This window comes from Cavia porcellus, unplaced genomic scaffold, assembly GCF_034190915.1.
Source record: "Cavia porcellus strain 051 isolate PalLab524CR breed Dunkin Hartley unplaced genomic scaffold, mCavPor4.1 scaffold_1, whole genome shotgun sequence".
Lineage (NCBI taxonomy): Eukaryota > Metazoa > Chordata > Mammalia > Rodentia > Caviidae > Cavia > Cavia porcellus.
The window spans coordinates 189,480,927-189,499,062 of record NW_026947484.1 but is presented as its reverse complement, the minus strand read 5'-3'; the positions used below and the strand labels follow the sequence as shown (position 1 = coordinate 189,499,062).

The window sequence follows — 18,136 nt, the reverse complement described above, 5'->3', positions numbered from 1 at the left end:
AAGCAGCAAAATAAGAGAAAAACAAAAAAAGAAGAAAACACCCCCCCCCAAAAGAAAAATGAGTCCAAAAAAACTTTCCATGTTTTTGAATGAGTCCTTTCTTCCCAAGATCTGTGGTATTAGAATCCGCCAGATATGGAGGAGGGATAGAGAGTCACTACTCACTTTGCACTCTGGTGTGAATTTTGAATCCTGCTCTCTCTGTTGCTGGGTATGGTTGGTTAATGGTGTCCACTGTATGCACTCCCGGTGTTCCCAGTTCCAGTGTTCTCTGCGTACCCCAGGTCATAGCTTTCTCTGCCCACCTTTACAGCCTGTGGCTTTGTGAGGTGTCCTCCTTGGTCTAAGACCCTCCTGTCTTTATACCACGATCTGTGGGAACTTCCAGCCTGAGGAATATCCTTAATCACATTGGCAGATGGGGAAATCAAATAGATCACTGAGCTCTGTGTCAGATTCAGGCAGCAGGGCAAAGGGGTGACTGTCCAGCATTCTGCTGCTCTTAATGCCAGCACTTTCCTACCCATCTCTCTCTGAAAGCCATGTGCACCCAGCCTGGCTTCTCAGTTTCAAGGACCTCCCACCCATGTCTTTCCTGGTTTGACTGTAAACTTTTAGGGGCCTACTTCTGTCTCACTCCCTCTCTGCAACTGTTTCTTGTAGCCATCTCCCACTTAGTCACTGTGGTATAGAAGGAAACCTTGAAGTTATTTTTGTACTTGTTCTTTATCTCAGTGTTAATAAGTCACCTGCCAAAATGGTTCAGTAGTGTGGATTTCTATTCCATCTCTAGTGTGCCACATGGAAGGAGTCACTTTTGGAATAAACTCCACACTGCTTTTGTAGTTTACAGTTACCACAGAGTATTCCTAAGGCTAGAGCTGCCAGTGTGGTCTGTTCTCCCTGAAGCTGATGACCCTCTCTGCTCTTACTTGTGTTGTCAGAGACAGGGTTCAGGATAAACTTTCCGAACTGCCTTATTCTTTTGTGCTGTTTTTTCAGCTCTCTGCAGTTAGTTTTCCTGTCAGTTCCTCCCAATTCTTAAAGGTCTACTTGGTTTTCTCTTCACCAAGTTGTTGTTTTCCAGATATCTCAATTCCATGTCCCTATAAAAGAATTTAATCAAGATATTTACCTTTTTAAGAATTTGCAAGTTGTCTTTCATTCTTTGCCAAAATAACCTTTGTGTATTAATACAACTCAAACTTGTTTTAATATAACGTTACATTTTCTAGTGTAATGTTCAACATGAAGTGATCCCCGTGCTGATTTTAAGTTCACTTATTGTTCAGATGTTTGTTGCATAAGTTTAGTTTACCTTTTCCCTCTTTCATTGCATAATAAGATTTTAAAATAGGATTTGTGCTAACCCCTATGTAGGAGAGTCTAATATTGTATATTATGTATCAATATTCCTTATATATAGATAGTATCTGCTTGTAAATGTATAGCAATCTTTTCAAACCTAAGGCTTTAAGAATTTATCTATTTAAAAGCCCAATTTGGATTTTTTAGGTACAGTTAGTTCGTGCTTACAATTTTCTTCTGAGACAGTATCACCTTTTTAAGCTGGTATTCTTTCTTATTCTTGTCAGTTATTAAGACCATATTGGGACAAGAACTGAATATTTCTCTAATTTCCATTTTTTGTGTCCATTGCTCCAATTCCAGTTGAAAATTACCATTAAGAACTATCATCCTTTGCTGAGCCTAATCTAGTGATCAAATTTGTGAGCAGAAGCTTTAAGAAAGTATCTTCTCTGATTTTCCCCCACTGCAGTAAATACCCATTGTGTTAGGCATCGCCACTGTGCCATTCATTTGGTACGTGTTTTGGGGGTTTTTGTAAAGTTCTCAGCAGTGGACAGTATACTAAAATGTATTTAAGGAACATAGGAGGATATCTGTAGTATAGTCTATTAGTGGCAGAAAGAGTATGGTATAAGAAAGTATATTCTGGCTCTGCCATTTGTCAATTTTTAAAAATTTTGAAGATAGTAAAATACAACAAAACAAAACAGAACAAAGCCAATCAAGACAAAGCAGTGCAGTTGGTACAGAACTTCAGAGCAGGATACAAGGATATAATAATAGGTACCATTGTTATCTTCACAATAGTTGCCCATTGAATCAGGTATAGCAAAATCAAGCCACAAAGAGAACACTATAAAAACCAATCAAAACGTAATATTGAATAGAGCAAAACAATCAGAACAAAGCAAATCAGTGAAAACAATATTTGCCTTCAAAGACAAGGTAGAAGGAAGTCCCCCATATTTACTATATTATATACTGTCATCCTCCCAAGAAATGCTCCGATCTCTGGCCCCAGGTCAGCATAATCAACTAAACAATATGAGCAGTTAGTTGCTTTATGGACCTTAGTTGCTGTCAATTCCGGCTGTCCTTGACACCATCCAGTTGCTGGGGGTGAGTGGGCCACAGAAGGTTCGATTCTCAGCCCGTGCACCAGTAGGCTCACAGGAGACACTGACTAATTCTCTTCTTGATGCGCCTGAGTCCCGTAGGGGCCACTTACCAGGAAGACTGGCCTGTTGCTTTCTTGGTTGATCCCCCAAGTTGTATCATGGCTGATTCTTGGCTGCCGCTGACTTGTTCTTTCCCTGGCACGCCCTTGGCTCACTTGTGCCCCATTTGTAAATTTTTATCTGTAATTTTGTTTGCTTTCTTTTCTCCCCTTTTTTTCTTCCCTGTCATCATCAGTTTATGGGAAAATAATGTGCTCTTTGGAAGTCATCAGAATTGAATTAGATAAACATATATTAGGTGCCTGCATAGAACAGGCACTCAGAATGGTGTCTGTTACTCACCAGGAAAGAATGAAAGGTTGACTGAAGATGTAGCTCAGTGGTGGAGCACTTGCCTTGAGAGGGGTTGAGAGGGATAGAGCCCCAGGACTACAAAGAAAACAAGAAGAAAAGTAGCACTATTATGAGTGAGTTAGCAAAAGAGTAAGCTGCAGGAGATACATGCAGGTGGGAGAGGCAGAGAGTTTTCTCCATTATCGTAAAGTTGGGTTTATCTGTTTAAAAGATTATATAAGTTCCTGTCCTAAATTGAAACCATTTTTTCTTTTATGCCCACCCTGTCTCATTATAGGTTTATTAATTGGTTTTCTCATCATTTAAGTAACTTTCAGTTTCGCTGGAGCTGGGAAGATTGGTAAGTATGATCTTTTCTCTATTGTTAAAATGCTTAACACAGTCCCACCAATTTAATCCCCTGGTGGTACATGTGTGACTGTCTCATTGGGTGGCTCATACCATTGATGGTACAAATGAATCTAATCAATTTTATCAGTCTTCCTAATAATAAAATTAAATCAGAGCTACCAGTAGAGCGATATACAAATTAAATCAGATTCCTGGCAACTGCACATACAAATTTGGGCCTATCATGAATGAGTTAAAGCTATAACTTCAAAGTAGTCTTTATTGGCTAAAATATTTAATTTCTTCCATGTTAGTTTACTGTGTATAAATGAAAAAATAGAAACAAACTATTAGTTAATACAAGTTAGAGATGAGTGCAAAAACTTAAAAAACTACATTTCTTTCTTAGGTCAGATTGTCTGGCTCAAGATCCTGAAAGTCCCAAACCAAAGTTTGTAAGAGAAGTTTTAGAAAAATGTATGAGGTAAGTTCTTTGTGTTTTCGCCTTATTTTAAGTCTCCTAGTTTTGCTGAGAGGATTTTTTTCCTCCCTTATCTCCATATTTGTAATACATGTGTTCAGAATATTATTTTTAAAACCTGGCTCTTTGCCTATCTTCCATCTCATATTTTAATCCAGATTTAAATGAAAATTAATGAACTGTACTGTCTAGATTCTGTGTGAATTAAGCCAATCAATTTTTTAAATATGCTATAAAATGTTCTCAAAGTTTTAGCAAAATTGCCAAGGTAGTACGTAGAACTCTGTATTCCGTAGGCCTGAATTCCCTAGTTGCTAGCATTTTATCGTGTTTTCTGTACTGCCCCTCCTTTGTCTCCCCTCTCCATGTGCATTTCAGCTCTTTGAGATGTTAATCTTGGTGACCTGGCCTGTGTGTTCCAACGTTCTCCATCTTAACTTGATCAGTTTTCTCTTTGTCATTAATGTTTTATGGATATTTTGAGTTTGTACTGTTAATCTTCAGAGCTCACCTCTGCACTAAAAATTGTTTTTAACAGCTTCCACAACAGTGATTCCCACATGATGATTCTCTTCCTATTATTTTTTCTACCTTTATTAGTTGACATTCTGCTACAAGAAAGCTGTCTGCTTCCAATTTATTTATCCTTTAATCGTCAGTAGTGGCTAATGCATTTTTCAATCATTATGTGTCATCATGTCTCGTGGGAAGTGTCTGTAAGCTCTGTGTTGTCTTCTTTTTTTATATATGTCCCCTAATATTCATTGAACATTTCCTATTTCTAGTATAAATTTTCCAAGTACATGTGATATTCCTTTGTTCCCTAGAATCATCTATTCAGAGCACCCTAGTTTGTAAAAAAAGAGAATGCAGTATTCAGGAACCAAGACCTGGGCCCTTGACATGCCCATTGTTATTGGACTGTTACTGCTTCTAGGCTGTTTCTAGGCTATTTTAGGCTGACTTGTATACATACACATGCATATGTGTCTATAAATATTTATAACCAACTGTTCAATTCCAGCCCAGCATTTTTTCTACTCTTTCAGTATGATGTGACTTACAAATGCCTTCCCAAGCTGTTCTTAGCTCCTGTTAGCCTTCATATTATGTGATATAACTAGTCTTCCAACCATGCAGACTGTGTCTCCTCCATCCTGCTCCATCACCACCCCACATCCTTGTGAGCCTTCTAGCTTACATCTTAGTGCAAACCAGTAAGTTTTTATAAATAAGCCTGAACTTTAGTATGCCGGCTTATACAAAAGCCTAAACAACTTTTCCCCCCTCACATACTTCTTGGTTTTCAGCTGAATTAAGAGTTTTAGCAACTGTGACTTTTTTGGTAAGTTAAATGTTACCAAAAAAAAAAAAAAAAAAAAGGAACTAATGAAAGGTTTTCTGAGGCTGTTTTTTGTATTGTAGGTTGTCTTACCATCAGCGTATATTAGATATTGTTCCTCCTACCTTCTCAGCCCTCTGTCCTGCAAATCCAACCTGCATTTATAAATACGGAGATGAAAGTAGCAGTAAGTAGCAAAATACAAAATAAGACAAATTCCTTTGTCTTCAAAACCTACCACTGCAAGTATACTCTGAAGTCAGTTTATAAAGGTTGGAAATTGAATTTTTCTTTTCTTAGGATTTATGTTTGTTTTCTTATTTGAAGGGTGATCTGTTACTAGCCACTGTTTATATGCCTTGTCAGTATTTTAAGATTTTTTTTATGAGCTAATTATCATTGCTTATAACTTTTTTGTTTTTTAATGCTGTTTACAGTGTTATGTTTATGACATCATTTTAAGTATAGTGTCAAGTATAGCAAAATGAATTTACAGTCAGTTTTGTACTCAGCTGAAAATGTTTGTTATAATGATGGTGATTACTTGAATTGATTGCTGAGATTTCATTTTCAGCTTTGATTTTAGGAACATAGATGCACATAACAGTTTCCTCTAGAAGTGATTTCATAAATCTTTTTGTCACGTCTCTTAAGATTACACTCTAAATCTGAGGGACTATAATGTGATAGGCTTTATGTTTTGTACATATTTATGTTTAATGCAGGTTGTACATTGGTAATCTCTGGTGCACAATTACACTGTAGGTTTTTTTCCCAAGTTGGACTTTTAGGTTGGCCTGAGCATAGCCGCTACGTGAGCCTTCCATGTCATGTTGCATGGTGGTTCTTTGCATTGAGGAACTCTACCCTTCCTTACCTTATGTCATTACCCAGATAGGAAAAGCATTTCTCATCTTCCATTCTGCTTTCTTTCTGGAGTCTGGCCTGAGCTTTACTCCTGTAAATACTGTATTTAAAGAAACAAAAAACTTTAAAGCCAGCTTTCTGTTGCTTCTGGGTACCTTGAAGGTAAACATCTTGGTTCCTGAGTTAGAGTGTAAATTCTTTGATTACAAAACATTCTGCTTTTTCTTTTTCTTTTTTTTTTTTTGTACTAGGAATCAAACTCAGGGCCTTGCACTTGCCAGGCACTGCACTATTGAGCTGCATCCCTAGCTCTAAGATTCTGGTTTTATTTTGTGTGCATGTGGTTTTTTGGTTTTGTTTTTCACTTATTTTTCCCTCAAGTGTTACATAGCTGTCTTTGTGTGACCTGTTGTAATTGACTGTGTTCCAGGTGCTTTGCTCCTCCCCTTTGGGCCAATGTCCAAGTTGCCTTTTTTGGTGCCCCAGTTGACTACCTTACATTAAAAGTCAATTTCTATTGCTGTAGCAGTACTTTCATACTAACATAAATTTTATTCAGTAAGAACTCAACAGATATTAACCAAAAGTAAACACAGGGTATCACATTGCACAAGCAATATAGATTCAAGCATGAGTTGACTCAGCAAAACAGAGCAAGGAGGTAAAAACACACTATGGCAGAGGCATGTGTTGGAACAAAGCTGCTCACCTCATGCAGCTGGAAAGAACAAAGAAAAGAGCCCCACTTAAAAGACACCCTTCAAAGGCAGACACTCACGGCCTACTTCCCTTAACCAGGCCCTATCTCTTAATAGCTCACGGAGCTCTGAGCTCATCAGTATGTTCCTAATCCAGCAGTCTCCATAGCAGTATCAGTAACCCAGGCAAGTTGATAGCAGTCAAGTTTGGTCCTTACAGGGTTATTGGCAAAAATGAAGCCAAATTACATTGGTTCTTGAGGGTTTTTTGTTTTTTGTTTTTGTTTTTTTGGTACCAGGGATCGAACTCAGACTGCATGCTTGCAAGGCAGGCACTTATGCCACTGAGCTAAATCCCCAGCCCGGTTCTGGGGTTTTGAACTTAAGAAAATCCCAGAAACTTTGGAGGCTTGTAAAGGACAGTTACAGCTATATCACTTCTCACCTCACTGCTCATCTGAGAAAGATCAGCACTCCTTGTTCCCCAGATTTCAGTTAGCTTAGTGTTTTGCTATTGTTGTTGTTTGTTTTTGTTTTTTGTCTTTTTGAGACAGGGTCTCTATGCAGTTCAGGCCGGCCTTGAGCTCACTTTGTAGCCCAGGCTGGTCTGGAACTCACAGTGATCCTTCTGCCTCAACCTCCCAAGTGCTGGGATTACAGGCATGAGCCACCACACCCGGCTTACTTAGCTTAGTGTTTTAAGAAACTGTTACTATTTAGATAGGTGAAAAAATATTTACCTGTTAGGTGAAACTTTTACATGTTGTATCTTTATACAGTTTTACTACTGGTCTGGAGATAAAGAGTATTTCATTTTGGAAAGAAAGATCTTTGAATCTTTGGATGAGGAAAAAAAAAAGATTTTGTTTTGTTTTGTTTTGGTGTTTGGTTTATTTCTGAATAACTATTCACAAGAATAGTCATTCAGTTAAATCTTCCTTCCCCTCTATTCTGTGTTTAGATTCACTTCCTGGACATTCTGTGGCCCTCTGTTTAGCAGTTGCTTTTAAAAGTAAGGCAACCAATGATGAAATCTTCAGCATTTTGAAAGATGTACCAAATCCTAACCAGGATGATGACGATGGTAAGGGAACTGAACATTTCTTCAGTAGAATTATATTTATATGCCAAGTTAAAGCATAAACATAACTTTGACCATTTGAGTTTATTCTAAATTACATTGGATGCTCATAAAACAGTATTTGTTTGGCCTTTTCAGCCTGTCAGTTGATCTCAGAACCCAAGTATTTTCGCCTTATTTTTAGAGGTCCTAATGTTTCTGTGAAATAGCTTTACATTAAGACTATAAACTGCGGGGCTGGGGATTTAGCTCAGCGGCACAAGCGCCTGCCTTGCAAGCAGGCAGTCGTGAGTTCGATCCCTGGTACCGAAAAAACGAAAAAGACAAAAAAAAAAAAAAAAAAAAAGACTATAAACTGCATCTTTCATACAAAGTAAAATTTACTTTGATTATAAGTTTGCTTGAATTAATAAATGGATACAGAAAAGGTAGTACAGACAAAATAAGTGTCTGCTGAACAGCTGGGTAACATTTGACAGAAGAATGCTCTTACCATAATCAAAGTGATATTAAATTCAGATACTATCACAGATCTTAGGAAATAGGTGTTTAAGTGTTCACTGATTGTCTTTTTAATATATTTCCATCATATAGACAAACCATGAATAAGGAAATTTGTGTGCTGCTTTTTAAAGAAATGGATCAGACAGAAGAATTAGGGAAATAGTCCTATAAAACTAAGAATTAAGATTATGTTTAGTGTTACATCTGGTTTGTTTGTTTTGTTTGTAGTACTGGGGATCGAACCCAGGGTACTTTACTATTGAGCTACTACATCCCCAGCCCTTATTTATTTTGGAGCAGGGTCTCACTAAGTTGCCCAGGCAAGACTTGAATTTACAAACCTCCTGCCTCAGTGCTGCAATTATAGGTGTACACCACTGCAACTGGCTAAGATTTTACTTAGTTTCATATTAGTATTTGAAATTGATGATTCCCTTTGGTTGTTTATTAGTACTTAAAGTTGTTACATGGATATCTGATTTAGGATTTGGATATGAGCATCTGCTCATTCTAGGTGGGTCACCAAGGAATTACTATACTTACTTTTTTATTATTACTGTGAAATATTTTTCAGATGAAGGATTCAGTTTTAACCCTTTGAAAATAGAGGTTTTCGTACAGACTCTGCTACATTTGGCAGCCAAATCATTTAGCCACTCCTTCAGTGCTCTTGCAAAGTAAGTACAAGCTGGTGAATTATAAAATAATATTTTATTTTATAAAATGAGAAGTGATATTTATCTAAAAAGATAAAATAATACTTAAAATTGTTAAATACAAAAATCTTTTTTTTTTTTTTTTTTTTTTGGCTTTTTAGTTTTTATTGGTACCAGGGATCGAACTCACAACTGCCTGCTTTCAAGGCAGGCGCTTATGCCGCTGAGCTAAATCCCCAGTCCCTGAATATAAAAATCTTAACAGATTATAGAATTTGATACGGTGAGTTTTGGTTGAATGTTTGGTTATATTTCTAAAATCCCTAACCTAAGGCTTCTATCAGTCTATATGTACAGTTTGTATATATCCATGGAAAAGTACATTTTTTTTCCATCTAAACATTGAGAGAAACTAGTGGCAACCTAGGTCCTCAGGTTAGGTGTTCATAGTCAGAACTTTGTAGCCTAAATATCTTTCAAGAAGAGAAGTATGCAGAGGCTGGGGATTTAGCTTAGTGGCATAAGTAAGCGCCTGCCTGGAAAGCACAAGGTCCTGATTTCAATCTCTGGTACCAAAAAAAAAAGAGTTGAAGGTTGAAGAAGAGAGTATGCAGGTAAGAAAGCAGCTTGCCATGCTTTTTGAGAGCCATCCAAAAGTTTGCGTCTTTCTTGTCAAAGTTCAAAAGAAGAAATAGCATAATCCTCTCTGAAGATTTTGTGACATGTTCCCTATAAACTATAATTATGAATCATCTTTTACATCCAAATATTTGGTTATTTTGCATTTATGTATGATTTTATAAATGGAGTAACACTGAAAATACTTGGAAAATTTTAAAGTGCCTAATGAGTAAGTATGAGTGGTATTTTTCTTTTTTTTCATTGTCAAGGTTTCATGAGGTCTTCAAAACTCTAGCAGAAAGTGATGAGGGAAAGTTACATGTGCTAAGAGTTATGTTTGAAGTCTGGAGAAACCATCCACAGGTAAAAATTATTTAACTGAATATGTTGAAGCCCTGATTATCTGCATATAAAGATAAGGCAATTATTACTACTGTTTTAGTTTGTGAAACATGAAATTTGTAAATTTATAAATTTTTTGGTGTGTGGGAATGTTGGATTCATTTTTTTACAAAGCAACTGTTAAAATTTCCTTTTGGACTGTAGTATCTCAACACACTTTAAATGTTCAGTGAAAATTCTTGTTGCTTGGCAAAGTCTGCCGGTTTGTAGGAAATGGTTATGTAGTCTGTCCAGTTTCTACAGACAAGCTTTAGAGTTCTCAATACTTACTGTCTTCATAGGATACACTGTATTATAAAAAATTGTTGAAATACATTTCATAAGACAGTTTAAACTTTGTGATAAAACTTTATGTTTAATTTGGAGGATTCAAATGAAATTAATGTATTTAAAACTTTTGTGTAGGTATCTAAAATTTTTTTTAGGTCTCAAAAAAATAAATAAAAATTTTTTTAGTTACAGGTTACCATTCAGAGTTGTGTTTTCATTCAGTTTTTATTGTTATCATGGTACTTTCATAGTGCTGCAAAGCAAATTTTGAAACCAAGTGGTCAAATTGATCAGTTGCACTGTCCCTACAAAAGAATTATACATCTCTGTTTTACTTTTGTAGCAGTAGCATTTTGGCTACATTTTGTAATTATGATTTGTCCTAATCTCTCGTTGTAGATGATTGCTGTACTAGTTGATAAGATGATTCGTACACAGATTGTTGACTGTGCTGCAGTAGCAAACTGGATCTTCTCTTCAGAACTTTCGCGTGACTTTACTAGGTTTGGACCAGAATTTGGAGTTCATGCATAAGACACCACACATAGACCAATTTTATAGAGCACAAACATGGCAAAATAATTTATGTTGCCTACTCATGGTTTTTATTTGTGAGATTGTACAGGCTTCCTAGTTGATTAGGACTAGGATAGCAGGATTTGACAGAAAAGAGGAAACAAAAGCAAATTATTTTCAAACAGATAAAAAAAAGTCACCATAGCCCTTTCATTTCTCCTGTTTGTCTGTAACTGATAGAAGACACTGGCCTGCTACACACTGAGTCCTTAGGATGATAGTGATCAAAGGTTGTCCTGTCAGCCAAATTGACACAGAAAAACAACAGGAAGTCATTGTCAGGCTTGCACTAAGAATATGACCACCGTGTGTGTTAGCCATTATGCTGAGAGATTTACATTATTCTCATTTCATGTCATGCTCATGATACCACTGAAGAAGTTGCACCATTTTTCACCATTTACAATGTAGGGAAATACCACCATGTGTTGACGCAGCTTACTCAAGGTCACACAGCTAAGGCAGAGTCAGGATTTAAGGCTAAGTGTTCTGGAATTGAATCTGTTGACCAGTAGTTCCAACTGTTATTAGCAGCTAGCTTAAGTATTTCTAACTATGCAAAGCACTGGCTGACCCCATACGAGAGTCAAAGTAAGTTGTATGAACTCTTGTCCTCTCTGGTCATAGGCTAGACTTGGAAGAATCCATTTGTTTTATTATATAAGAAAGTTTGTTTATGCAGCCCTTTAAAACACCTACAAAATGATCCTTATTTTTCAAGCTATTTGCTGGTAATATAGCTAACATACAAATATTTGTCTCATTTTTAAAGTGGATAGCCATTGTCAACTAATGAGCTTCTTAAATGTCCCAAGAAAACTGGCTGAACATGCACTAAATAGAATATAGTATAATATGAGTGCAGTGATAGGTTAGGTCTCATTTTGAAAACAGTTCAATACTTAAAGTTTACATTTAGAGGACAAAAATATATTTCGCTTCAAATGTTTTTTTTTTCCTAGTTTGTGACTCGAATTCAGTGAATATATATACACACACCTTTGTATATCTAGTTAAAGGCTGGAATATTGCTTTTGGGGAGCTTCCCTAAGTTTAATGGGTAGAAGTAGGTAGGTGCTTGTACAGTGTGTAATAAAAGGCAAATCCAGGGCTGGGGATTTAGCTCAGTGGCATAAGCGCCTGCCTTGCAAGCAGACAGTCGTGAGTTCGATCCCCGGTACCGATAAAAAAAGAAAAAGACAAAAAAAAAAAAAATAAAAATAAATAAATAAATAAAAGGCAAATCCTAAGTGTTGTTGGAGAAAGATAATTAACTGTGCCCAAAGGGTGGAAGGCTTTTGTAGTCCTGAAGAATGAAAGGATTATAAAAGTTAAGACTTTATTGTCTGTAAGTGTAGCCTAACATACAAAAATCAAATGCTGTATTATGTTTAAGATTATTTGTTTGGGAAATCTTGCACTCTACAATTCGTAAGATGAACAAACACGTTCTGAAGATCCAGAAAGAACTGGAAGAAGCTAAAGAGAAACTGGCAAGGCAACACAAACGGGTAAGTCTTGCGTTAAAGAATTAACGTTGGTTTGGGGCTGGGGATTTAGCTCAGCAGCATAAGCGCCTGCCTTGCAAGCAGGCAGTCGTGAATTCGATCCCCGGTACCAATAAAAAGGAAAAAGACAAAAAAAAAAAAAGAATTAAGTGGTTAAAGGAAGGTATGCCAGAAACTCTGGAGACTACTGAAGCCTAGTACCTTAATGGTAATTTATTTTTTATCCTGAGGCCATATTCTGCTGAGCCGTTTGGAAAGGCAGAGAAGGGAGGAACAGATAGTCCATTGTATGCTGCTGCACCGCGTGATACAAGCCATGAACTTTACTTTTCCCTAGTTGCCCATCTCTCAGATGGTTTTCTGTTTGCACTTTCCAAAAGGTGGGGGTGGGCAGTTAGAAAAAAGATTCTTGAACTTGGTTATTGTATGTTAGACATATACTTACAGACAGTAAGAAGAAAAGCAAAAGATTGTTGGTTATCCAGTCTCCACCCCCCTGGAGAAGGATGAGATGGTCACTTCCAAGTTTACCAAAAAAAAAAAAAAAAAAAAAATTCTTGTAAGTTAAGTATTAGTCATTTAGCCATTTTTGGAAGGAAACAGTGAGCTAGCCATCTTGTGACTTAGCATAATAGTACCAGTATTCTTCATAACAGTATAGGCATATTTACCAGAGTAGAAAGTGGGAAAAAAAAAAGTTTAATGGTTTAAATGAACTTACAGCAATTTTGAATGCTTGTCTATGTGTAAATACACATAAAACATAGTTACAAACCTAAAATACTATAAGGAAAATGATGTCATCCCATGTTAGATATACAAATTGAGGCTCAGAATTAAGTAGCATGTTCGAGGTTACATAGCTTGTAAATGATAGGGTATGTTCTGAGCCCAATCTCTCAGATAACACTTTCCCTCATGCCATAGCGTTGGATACAAATGTGCTAATATGGTAGCTGCTAGCCATGTGTGACTATGTAAGCCAATTTAAATTATCCAAATACAATTTAAAACCCAACTGCCTCATGACACCACTTATTAGCCACATGTGGCTGGTGGCTATGATACTGGGAACAGGGATTTCTGTAGCCTTTCCTTCATGGCAGGAAAAGTCTTGGACATTGTGCTCCAGGAACTTAAACCTTCATGTGAAGTTGGCGTCTGGAACATAAGGAAACCCCATAACATTCACTGTTAGAGAAACAGTCATAGAGTGGTTCTGATCATTTTGCTTAAAGTTGGGACAATCTATTATAGATGAGCCTTCACAATAGAGACTTATTTAGAAGGGTTACCAGGCTGTCTAGGGTCAGTAACACCACCTTTATGCTAAACATACTTTGTGATGTGATGTGCCTAGAGCTCGGTACAACTAAGTTATCTAATCTCTCACCCTTTCTCTTCTCTGGAGACAAATTATGCCTCTTATACTGCCTTTTTTTAGTTGCCTAAACCAATGATAGTAGACCAGAATGAGCAAGAAAGGAATTATTGAAGCTTTACAAAGGTATACTGAGGCCCATCATTGCCAATAGTGTCTTGAACAGTGTGCTCTGAATTACATGTTGAGCCATGTTAATTGTGATGAGGATGTACAATCTGGGCTCTTGAGTTGCATGAGGGTATGCCCAGCTTTTCCACATTGGGAGTGATTATCAAAGTCTCCATGTTGTTTCCACACACAAATGATCAGGTAGTAACATATGATAGTCAACACCCTGCCACCATTAGAAGAGAGCCATAAAATTTCTCTGCCCTTGTAGGAACCCTGGGAATTCTGAGTGAGAAGGCCATGTTGTAACAGCTGCAGGCCCCTGAGTTTTATGGGGGATGTTTTATGGGGATGGGAGTTTAACTAAAAGAATATTTTTTTAAGAATATAGTCTTTAGAATGCATTTGATCAGACAATAAAATTGTTCTTTCTTGATGAAACTTAATACACTGGATTTCTCAATGTTTCCACTTTTGTTCCTGTGCCTTTTGAAGCGAAGTGATGATGATGACCGAAGCAGTGACAGGAAAGATGGGGCCCTTGAGGAGCAAATAGAAAGACTACAGGAAAAGGTGGAGTCTGCACAGAGTGAACAGAAGAACCTTTTTCTTGTCATATTTCAGGTAACAAGGCTAGGGAATCAGTGCATTTCTTTGGTTAAAATAATATTAGTTTTAATCATAAAGGCATACTCATTTATAGACATTCAAGAATGCAGAAATTACAAAAGAAATACAATGTCATCACTTGGAGGCCACCGTGTAAACTTCTTGAGTTCTGTGCTGTTTACTTAGCATTTAAATACCTGTCTCATTTATTCCCTGTCGTGGATGATTTAGATGATATTTTTTTCCTGATGAACATTTTTATGCATAGATCAGGTTAACATTCCTGATTATTTCCTTAGAATAGAAACCAAAAAATAATACTAGGATAACTAATTTAGACATTAAAATGTTTTTTAATTGCTCCCTACCCCAAATGTACAAACTCCCATTGTTACTAGTATACTTTTTTAGATTTACAGCGTTCAATGAATCTTTCTGGCATATACCAGAAAGGCAAGATGGAATAAGCAGTACTTTTAGTTCATTTGAATTTGTTACTGAAATACAGTATTTTTCCTGTAACGCTTACAATTTGGTTCCTCTCTTGCAGCGTTTTATCATGATCTTAACAGAGCACTTAGTAAGATGTGAAACTGATGGGACCAGTGTATTAACACCATGGTACAAGAACTGTATAGAGAGGCTCCAGCAGATCTTCCTACAGGTTTGTGAGGATCTTGGATTAAATGATAAGCACCACTATTCTCAGCCACAAAGATTTCTGTATTAAAAAAAAAAATCCTTCCAAATTTGCTAGAATATTATGTAGTACCTATAGGTCCTTTTGTTTATATCCGTTTTCTGCTACTATTGCTCATTAAAATATTGAAACTTGGGGCTGGGGATTTAGCTCAGCCGCATAAGCACCTGCCTTGCAAGCAGGCAGTCAGTGAGTTTGATCCCCTGTACCGATAAAAAGGAAAAAGACAAAAAAAAAATATTGAGACTTACTTGGTTTTATATCAGAATCCTAATTGCATTTTCTGTGCTAGGGAATCCAGGTATAATCTAAAATGTAGCGGAGAAAAAGGAATAGTAATTGAATGTAAAAGTACTTAAAAATCTTACATTCGGATGATAAGCACTGCCCAAAGGTGTTCCCTAAGGTTCTCTGCAAAAGAAAAATGCCACCACCTGCTCTCGGCTCAACTGTGTGAGAACAGGTAGCTGGTTCTACAGTTCAGTTCTTTAAGCCTTCAAATAGGACTTCTTTTAGATTTTTTTTTTTTTTTTACTGCCAATTAAAAAGCTTTAGCAGCCCGTCATTTAGTAGGAATCTCCAGGTATATTCAGGTGTAGCTAGGAACAAATAAAAACTTCTTAAATTTTCTGACCTGTTTTACCTTCCTACATTAGACCCTGTCTGGGCTACTTTTTTAAAAGTCGTAATGTGCCACGTCCTAATTTGGGGCAGCTGAACATAGACTATAATAGTAGTGACAACCAGAACACATACTATTGTCACTACCTTGCATAGTGAGTCACATTTACCTATATAAGCTGATAAGAACTGCCGGCCACCTTTCCCTCCAGCCCCTCCCGTTTGCCCTATTTTGAGGCAGGGTCTCACTAAGTTGCCCAAGGTAGGCTTGAACTTGTTTCCTCCTCCTTCAGCCTCCCAGTGTGTTAGGATTACAGGTGTGCACCATCATGTCTGGCTAAGAACTAGATTTGTAGAAAGGTCCTGAATGTAAATATTGAACATTGCATTTTTCTCGTTTGCCTGTAGTGTCCATTATGAACTATTTACAGTGTATATGGGCTGCTGAGGGAAGTGCTGTACTTGATTGTTGCCTTTTCCTGACCTACACACTTCGTTCTGTGTCTGCAGCATCACCAGATAATCCAGCAGTACATGGTGACCCTGGAGAACCTTCTCTTCACTGCCGAATTGGACCCTCATATTTTAGCTGTATTCCAGCAGTTCTGTGCTCTGCAGGCCTAAGGGTCATTTTTACTTTCTTCATGTCTGGATTATTTTTTAAAATCCTAAAGTAACTTGTCTTATTTTTTGATGGTTTGAATGCTTTCTTTCTTGTAATAACCTTTACTTCTTAAAGGAGGACAGTGAAGAATATAACATTACCTTTAATTCTCCCTAAAAAGCAAATATTTCTTCATGATAATGTGACAGTGACCATGATGTATTATATATGTGACAGATACAACTTTTGTGATTACTTTGGTATCTTTTCTCTATAAGGTGTAAAACAATAGATTTGAGGTAATAAAACTATGGGCCAAGCTTACACGTAGTAAATAGGGCTGATGAGCTTTACCAGATAGCATAGCTTTTCACAGCTCCTGGATAACCTAACATGACTGAAATAAAACTAAAAACATGTTTTTTTTTAAACTTTGGCATTTTATCATTTATCATCTTACTCTTTTAAAGCTGGTGGTTTCTTCCTGAAGACATACTTACTTCCATTTGCAATTTTCACTTTAAAATATTTTTCTTGAGGATCTTAAAAGTACGTCTTAGTACAGTGGTATCTCATTTCACAAACTTAATTGTTCCATGATTCTGGTTGCAAACTGAATTGGACAAGAACCATATCAAATTCAATAGATAGGTTCAATGTTGACTTTATGGAAAAATTTGACTTGGTTCACGAACGGCTACTTCTATTTGTGACTAGGGATGTGGAAACAAAGAGGTTCATGAACCTAGGTGCCACTGTTTATGAAGGTGTTACTGTTTAGTGATTGCCAAATGTATCTAAGCGTAAATCAACTGAGAAGCTTTTTAGTCATTTAAAAATTTAAACCACATTCTCTGGAGTAGGCTCCCTAGATGATTCCCCATTATTAAACTGTTACCTTAAACTGAGAGCCTCTGGTCATTTTCCATAGCTTGTAAAAAAGATTTGTCCAAAAATAAGCTGCACGCTAACAAAGAACTAGCAGGAGATAGGTTTGCTAGAGCTATACTTGGAATTAGAGGTGAGTTTGGGTTTTATTTCTGGTTCAAACAATAATTTCTGACTTTTTCTAGTATAGTATTGAGGCTTAAATGAGAGCATTTTATAAAATAATAATACGGAATTATTTAACTTTCCAAATTTCTAGGATTTTTTTAGGCTTTTTTTCACTAAACTTTAGAAAATTTTACTAATAGTTCTGTAATTACTGGTACTGTTTTTGTGCACTTGTACAACATAGTGTCTTTTTTCTGTTTACTACATCCTAAGTTTATGATGCACTGAGCTTTTCCCATGTTTTGATAGATGGTCTCTGGTTTCTCATTTTGGTGGCTGCAGAACACTGTCCACTCACTCAATAGGTGCAGATTTCAGGGTCTTTTAAACACCATAGAAGGAACTGCTCAGTAAATCAAGGTTACATGGCAGACTGTTAGGAGAAAGAGACTAACCCATGTTCTTGGCTAAATACTTTTATTTATACTATTCCTTCTTTCCATTGTTTAAACATAGCACACCGTGTAAGGGCTTGAAATGGCTTCTGTACTTAGGAAACCAAAAGGTAACCACTTAAGACATTGGAACCTTTGATTCTTAAAACTGCTTTGTAAGAGCAAGGGGTTTAGCTCAGCAGCATAAGCACCTGCCTGGCAAGAGCAAGGTTGTGAGTTCAATCCCTGGTACAAAAAAAAAAAAAAAAAAAAAAAAATTGCTTGGTAATATTTTTACAATGCATGGCAAAGTTTGGCTACTTACACTTCATCCAAATTCTAGAAGAATTTGTAGGAATTTTTTTCTCTTGATTCTCTCCACGTATAATGGTTACTTCTGAAAACTGTTCACTGATTTGACTTTGCTCTTGGTCTGTGGAAAACTGAACTAAGGGTTTGAAGAAATAAAGGCACAAGGGCAGACATTCAACAGTTGCTCTC

General features: G+C 36.8%; 1 protein-coding gene across 4 annotated transcripts in view; it reads left to right on the top strand.

Moving 5' to 3' along the window:
- The window catches only part of Ncbp1 (nuclear cap binding protein subunit 1), a 56,899-nt gene extending 40,263 nt beyond the window's left edge, over positions 1–16,636 (top strand). For all 4 annotated transcript variants that reach the window (XM_063225022.1, XM_063225025.1, XM_023565527.2 and 1 more), the window contains 11 exons: positions 3,121–3,183; positions 3,583–3,657; positions 5,080–5,183; positions 7,523–7,645; positions 8,721–8,823; positions 9,693–9,786; positions 10,495–10,598; positions 12,068–12,182; positions 14,167–14,295; positions 14,831–14,944; positions 16,112–16,636. In XM_063225022.1, the coding sequence (XP_063081092.1) occupies positions 3,121–3,183; positions 3,583–3,657; positions 5,080–5,183; positions 7,523–7,645; positions 8,721–8,823; positions 9,693–9,786; positions 10,495–10,598; positions 12,068–12,182; positions 14,167–14,295; positions 14,831–14,944; positions 16,112–16,225 (1,138 nt within the window). In that variant the 3' untranslated portion in view covers positions 16,226–16,636. The remainder of the gene's footprint in view (positions 1–3,120; positions 3,184–3,582; positions 3,658–5,079; positions 5,184–7,522; positions 7,646–8,720; positions 8,824–9,692; positions 9,787–10,494; positions 10,599–12,067; positions 12,183–14,166; positions 14,296–14,830; positions 14,945–16,111) is intronic.
- The last annotated feature ends 1,500 nt before the right edge of the window (positions 16,637–18,136 follow it).